This window comes from Ovis canadensis, chromosome 12, assembly GCF_042477335.2.
Source record: "Ovis canadensis isolate MfBH-ARS-UI-01 breed Bighorn chromosome 12, ARS-UI_OviCan_v2, whole genome shotgun sequence".
NCBI lineage: Eukaryota > Metazoa > Chordata > Mammalia > Artiodactyla > Bovidae > Ovis > Ovis canadensis.
The window spans coordinates 39233491-39240652 of record NC_091256.1 but is presented as its reverse complement, the minus strand read 5'-3'; the positions used below and the strand labels follow the sequence as shown (position 1 = coordinate 39240652).

Genomic DNA, 7162 nt, shown 5'->3' with positions numbered 1-7162 from the left:
GAATCTGAAACCGGGAAGCTTTTTATAGTTAAAACTGGGCCACACAGTTCTACTATAGACAAGTCAGGCATTCACCAAGTATGACTATAACCTGTTCACTTTTCTTTTGGAAGTGTACACGATCTCAGTTATCAAAACTATAATCTGAATTGTACCTCCATCTTATAAAACACCAAAACTTTCGACTAGATTTCCGGAGTCATGGCTGGTCCTCCATTTTGGTTTAGATTCTCCAGTCACACGGACCCAGTAGCAACAGACCTCTTCCTTCTCAGTCATCTTAAAAAACACACACTTCTCCTTGGGACTGCAAAAGGCCTGCAATTTGTCCAGTTTAATTTTTCATTTGATTTTTGGATTTGCTTCTGGATACCTAAAAACTCCCACTACTATTAATTCTGGCTTTCTGGATGGACTCCCCCCTCCCCCAACGCCACTGACTTTAAATGAGTTTGCTTCGCCAGCATTTTACATTTTACCTTTTAAAGGTGATTTCAAGACCAAACCAATGACGGAAAATTTAAAACCCTCATTACATCATTCATATCCCTTCCCGGCCCCCCTGCCCTCCCGCCCCCCACCCCGAGTCTCCCACCCTTTATCCCCCTGTTGCGGCCGGAATTCCCTTTTTGCTAATGACGACAGAAAGCGGTTTCCCGAGCTGCGTTTCTCTTCTTCCACTCTTGCTGCTGCACACGATGCCTCGCGCGTCTCCCGGCGACTGCGTTTCCCCGCGAGTTGGCCGCGTTCTTTCGGGGATGAAGTCATCCCTATACATAGTGTGTGCCTATCAGTTCGTTACATCGGTACAGTACACTGGGATTCCTCGGAAAGAAAAGGAGCGAAGCGAACAATGATGACCATATTTTACATGTATACGCCACCCCTCCCCCCAGCCCGGAGGAATCGCCGGGAGCCGCGCGAGGCGGGGGCGGGCCGTGGGGCTGGCCGGGATGCCCAACGACTGGCAGGTCCGGGTCGTGAGATACAGCAACAGGGCGAGCTGAGGACAAGCCCCGCGCGAGGGCATCCGGACGGGCAGATCCGGAGTCCCCCCTGCCCGGCCCAGTCTCACGCATCCTGATTGCCGCCTCCCGGCTCCCCACGCCTGTGCCCGCAGGTTCCGCACCGGGAGGTCCTGGCGCCCCACTCTGGGCACTCAGCGCTCCGGCGCGGGGGAGGCCCGGGAGCTCCCCCAGGCTCAGGGGAGCGGGAGTAGACTGGGGGCGGGGGGGGGGCGACGGCCAAGGACAACCCGGGGCGGGGGTGTGGGCAGCCCTGATCCCAGGGGGCCGGGGCGCGGGGGCGGGGTGGGAAAGCAACAAAGAGCCTTTGCTAACCCGCCGTCGCCGAGCCCGCTCCCGCCCCTCGCGGCTCCCCGCAGGCCGGCGGGGTCCCGGGCCGGCTGCGCGGCGCGGGGAGCCCGGCCCCCCTGCCTCCCCTCCCCCCCGCACCGCCCCCTCGCCCACGGGGGAAGGAGGGGAGGAAGGCGGCGCCTGCGTGCTCCTCCGCCGCGCGCCCCGCCTCCTCCCGGGCTCCTCGCGGCGATCCCGACTCTCCTCCCGCGGCTGCCGCAGCTGCCGGTTGCACACGGCCTCGGCGGCGGGCGCGGCGGGGCGCGAGCCTGTGGAGCGGCGGCCGGACGCGCGGCCCCGGCGGGCACCCCTCCGAGGGCGGCCGAAGAAGCTCCCGGGAGAGGAGGAGGTGAAGGAGGAGGAGGTGGGGGGCTGCGACGGCCGCGGGACCCACAGTCGGCGCCTCGGCCTCTCCGCCCCCTCCCCAGCTTTTCTTTCGCCCGCTCCTCTCCCGCTCCGGACCGGCGCCTCGCCTTTGTGCGAGGAGATGGTGTAGCCCCGCGGCCGCCCGAAGGAGGAGCTGGACACTTGTCTGCCGGCCCCGAGCTGCGTCCCCGCCCCTGGAGGAGAGACCCCCCCGCTCGGCTCGGCGTCTCCCGCGTCTCCCGGCTGCTGGGGAAGCCTCGGCGCGGCCGGCACCATGAGGTGAGGGGCGCGCGGGGCGGGGGCCGGCGGGCCATTGTGCCGCGGGAGCCGCGACCCCTCTCTCTCTCTCTCTCCCCCCGGACCCCGCCTTCCCTCTCCCGGCCCGGCGCGTCTCCCAGGTCTCCGGTCTCTATCTCCCCCCTCCCCCTTTGTCCCTTCTCATTTCTTTCTTTCTTGTAATCCTCCCCAGCCCCTCTTATTGGGGAGGGGGGGGGCGTTCCTCTTTTCGACGTTCTCCCGTTTTTCCTCAAATGCTCCTCTTGCGTCCAGGATTTCCCTTCCTAAATTTAATGTGCTCCTGGCTCCCTCCCCCCCAGCCCTTGCGAGACAAACCTGGGAGATGGGGAGGGGTTCGAGAATCGAAGCGTGCTTGTTGCTGGGAAACAGGTATTTTTCCATCTCTATGTAAAAATTTCGTTCACTTTTATAACAAAACTCTCGTGTTTAACTAAAAAAAAAAGGATAAAAGTTTGAAAGACCTGAAATTTCTGTGGGGAATAAAGTGCTCTGGTAGTGGTAGGTGAAAGAGCTCAGAAAGGTGAAATTTCACGGTGGTGGGGGAAGGGAAAGAATTTATTACGTTAATATGAGGCGGGGGAACACAGTGAAAGACTGCGATAAGTAAGTTGTTCGGGATGTGTAAACGGGGGCGGGGGAGGGATTTGTTTGGAAAACCCTTTTCTCTTCTTCCTCTAGCAGCCTGTGTTGCATTGCAGCAGCTGCCTTTTTCCCTCTAATCAATAAAACAGAAGCTAAATTATTTCTTCGGCCCCAAAGAATTGAATGTACCGTCGTAAAAATGTTACTTTAATTGATACGATGAAACATATGGTGTGATATTTTTCGTGTTTGTTTCTCCAATTGTGTTAGAGAATAAACCATGATGTGGTGTGTCATTCATTGGAGATTTTTTTTCAGCCTTTCCTATGTTTTGTGTCCATAACCACCTCTTTTCGGATTGGTGCAAGACTTCGTGAGAAAGGGACTTGGGAGACTGAAGGCTGATCCATTCTGCGTTATCATCCTTAAGGCCTTCCTTTTAGGTTAAACAATTGTGGATAAAAGTAAATTACTCCATTTCTGTCTTCTGGAAGAGATAGTCTTACAGTTCGTTTGGATTTGAATCTCCTTTGTGTTGAAAGATTAATGGCTAACCATTGCCAAGACCCTTATAATGTAATACAATGAGATTTGAATGATATAATCTACACATTCCTGCGTTTTGGCAAGAAAATGTCATGTCATTGGAATTCTTTCTCAAGTAGTTTCTACTTTAAACTTTTTTTTTTTCCCCTATCAAGATTGAACACTACTTTCCCATTTTGGTTTATATATATATATATATATATATATATATATATATATAATATATATATATATTTGTGATATAGCTTTCAGCTTATTGTGAATTTGAATTGTTTATCTCTGATTCAAGTTATGGAGCTTTATTTGAAGGCTTGAAAAACTCTATTTAATGCTGTCTCTCTAAGTGACCCCTTTTCCTTAGTGATTTCACAAGCAAGTTATTTTCAAGTATAGGTCAGTGCAAAATGTAATTATGGCATACTTTGTAAAATATGGCTTGAAAAACTTGAGCCATGCCTTTGAACATAGTTTTTTTTTTTTTTTAAATCAAGTTATTGATGTCCTTGAAAACTCTGGAACTATAATAAAGCATTGCTAATATTAAGTCTTGTAATAAAATATATTGTTGATTTCTGCTGTAACTTTTAATGCTTATTATAGGGGTCTTGGAGATGAAAATTTATCAAGTTTTTCCAAACTTTGGTTAAACTTCCCAACATTGAAAAATGTAAAACAATGAAAGTGAATTATTTTAAAATAAAATGATTGTAAAGTTGTCAGATTCAAAGAATGTGAACCAAAAAGAAAAAAAACTTAAAAATTAAAAAATATTCAGTGAAGTTTGATCACTATCATGTATAGTTATCAACCTGTCAAAGGTAAATTATATCTTCACTTAAAAATTCCTTTTCTAATAAAAAGTAATTTGTAACTTTTAAGCTGTTTTCCTGCTCTGCTCTGTTCCTTATTAAATGTAGAAAGAGAGGAATTACACCGATGCTTTCCAGTAGCTTAAATAAAGAACATGGTACACAGGTCTGAAAAGTTTGTTAAAGTAGTCTACAGTAATTCTTTGTAGGCTAATTGTGAATAATTTACAAGCAGAAAAGAGGATCAGCTTTTCACTTTGGAAGGCATTGGATTATTTGGTAGGTGGTTTGTGCGACTTATATGTATTCACATTTCCTTAGATAGCTGTAAAAGCAGGATAGCTGGTAAGGAAGTAAAAAGTGCTGGTTGCAAAAAGCTCTGGCATATTTTGGTGCGTAAGAAACGGCTTCTTGGGTTATATTCATATTGATTTGATCTCAATGCTTTCCAGTATGCCGGGATGTAAATGTTACACTATTAAATTGAGTCTCTCTAATTATGAGTAGTTCTGATGCTTTAAAGGCCATCCAGAAATAGGAGTGCATGGGTTGGAAATTTCCCCTTAAGTTGGTCATAATTCTGAAGAGGGGATGTGATAAATATGTTGTGCTTTAGGCATTTATGATAAGATCTTTCAGATGACTTTAGTTTCAGAAATGGCACTCTTACTGTGGTATAATGTAATAACTCCTTTGCAGAAGGGAATGGAATAATACCTTGTGCTTAGTTGGTTGGTCATGTCCAGCTTTCTGAGATCCTGTTCCTGAAGCAATCTTAATGGCGTTCTACACGTTTAAAAAGCTGTGTATAGAATTACTTGTTAGTACTTTTTAAAAAAACAGATGAGAATTAAAATGAGAACATGTATTTCTTATACAAAACAGTGAGAGGGTTGAGACCTAAAAAAGTGGTACTTTTCTTAGTGGAACATCTGACTTTCTGTTCTACTCTTATTTTTCATTTATGTAATGATTGAAAAGTATAAGGTGATTTGTGATAGAGGTAGGTGATTATGTGTAATATTAATATAGTATATACCTTTTAAATGATAACATTTTTGCTTAGTTGGTTAGTTACCAAAAAAATTTTTTTTGTTTTTTTGATAGAGGAGCTTGTCTGATATAAGATAGTTGCATGTAGCTTAGTGGCTAAGAAGAGCTCAGAAGATTTTGGATTGACATTCTTAGATCTGTATTAAATAGTCCAGGATTCCACTCACTCTTCTGTGACCTTCTCATGGAAAAAAGGTGTAGCTGAGTTGTGAGGATTCAGCCAAGTCATTTATTAGCTGGATGACCTTGAGCTGGTCACTTTATTTCCCTGATCTATATTTAAAAACATGGATGCTTCCCTGGTAGCTCAGACGGTAAAGTGTCTGCCTATAATGCGGGAGCCCCGGGTTCGATCCCTGGGTCGGGAAGATCCCCTGGAGAAGGAAATGGCAACCCACTCCAGTATTCTGGAAAATGCCTGGAAAATCCCATGGACCGAGGAGCCTGAAGTAGCTACTGAGCCACTTCACTTCAAAAATAGGGATAATTCTTTACTGGGTATTAAGGATCAAATGATAATATTGACTAGAAGAGAGTGTGTATTGTGTACTTGTAAACCTTACACACTTACATTGCTCACCTTGTTTTAGGGCTTAGTTCTGTGTCAGAATGATTAGGTAAATCTTTTGGGGTAGTTTGCTTCACTTCATTAGTTCAAGGATGGCAAGTTCAAGGATGGTTATATTTTGCTTATCTACTCGCAGTTGATAGTGGCTGCCATGTTGATAAGGGCATAGCTACATTTCTGGGTTTTGTGAAAAAGGGCCATGATGTTTGATTGGGATGAGGGTTGTACAGAGTGGCAATATAGTGTTTCCTGGTATGCTCCTAATTTAACCATCTGTGATCTAGTCCAGTCTTATTTTATAGGTGAGGAAACCGATCTTTGTTTCCTTTCCTTGTGTATCTTTAGTCTTTGAAGTAGTTTTTGTGATTTTGTTACTTCCATTTATAATTTTAAGAGTGTGGCATAGCTAAAGTTCAGAAGATCCAGGTTTTATATGCTGACTTGTTAATGGAGAAAACTGATAAATATGGACATTATTCTATTATTTCAAGTATTGTTGTGTCAATGGTCAAGTGAGAGCCCACGAAAGGATAGTAATAGTAATCTGTCTGTTCCCATGGATCTTGCTTTATGCTTGTAGATTTTGGATGCATGGCCTTTTTACAGAGGTTAATTTTAGGGGCAGGAGCCAAATTTGCATTTTTTAGAATGTCAGTGCTTTGTATTTAGGCATTGTTTTGCCTTGTAGGTATTAAGGAATACACCATGAATAAGAATGTGGATTGATGAAGAAAATGTACTGGTTTTTACAGCAGTCAAGGTTTTCAGTTAGTCCAGTTGGAATATCTGAAATAACTGGCAGGTCCATTTGGCTGGTATAGGAGAAATTACTTACTCAACTGACAGCTTTGGTTACCCTACACACAGCTTAAATCTGGGGTGAATGTATAACTTGTGAAACTCCCAGTCTTTTTTGTTATTTTAATGTCCCCTGCCTCTTGAAGCTCCCTTGCCATCCCACCCCTCTAGGTTGTTACACAGCTCTGATTGCGTTTCCTGAGTTATATAGCAAATTCCCATTGGCTATCTACTTTACATATGGTAATAGATGTTTCCAAGTTACTCTCTCCATACATCCCACCCTTTCCTCCCCCACCCTTGTGCCTAAATCTGTTCTCTTTGTCTAACACCCAGTCTTTATCATAAGTGTAAGAAGGGTTTGGAAAAATGTGACTTCAATTTTTCTGCAGTTGTTGGGGAGGAAAAAGATACTTAAGTTCTTCCTGTGTGCTTCTCCCCTTTCTCTGAATTGATGGATGGAAGTGAGTGAAAGTAAAAGGCAGAGAGAGAGTCTCAGCTGAGGCTGTACTTCAGTGAATGCTTCCTCAAATAAAGGCTTACAGAGTTTTCTGGAATAGAAATCAGGAAGCGAATTCCTTGTCAGACCTGAGAAGTAGTCCTTGATTTATCTACATCCCAGCTCTCTTCTGTGTTACTGTGTCCTTTGCATATTTTTTTGCCATTGCGTTTATTACACCGTTTTATAATGATGTGGATTTTTCTGTCTCTCCTCGCTGTAGGACTGCGCTTGAGAGTAGGACAGCGCTTTTATATTCATGGTGCCAGCAAAATGTTTGGCATAAGGT

At 45.1% G+C, this 7162-nt stretch overlaps 1 protein-coding gene across 8 annotated transcripts in view; it reads left to right on the top strand.

The window, feature by feature from the left end:
• The first annotated feature begins 938 nt into the window (after window positions 1-938).
• Window positions 939-7162, top strand: part of ENAH (ENAH actin regulator) — a 153485-nt gene continuing 147261 nt past the window's right edge. For 3 of the 8 annotated variants that reach the window (XM_069545464.2, XM_069545461.2, XM_069545460.2), the window contains exon 1: window positions 988-2000. In XM_069545464.2, the coding sequence (XP_069401565.1) occupies window positions 1996-2000 (5 nt within the window). In that variant the 5' untranslated portion in view covers window positions 988-1995. Of the gene's footprint in view, window positions 2001-5383; window positions 7161-7162 lie in introns of those variants that run through there. The other 5 variants (XM_069545463.2, XM_069545462.2, XM_069545459.2 and 2 more) reach the window with 3 other exon arrangements.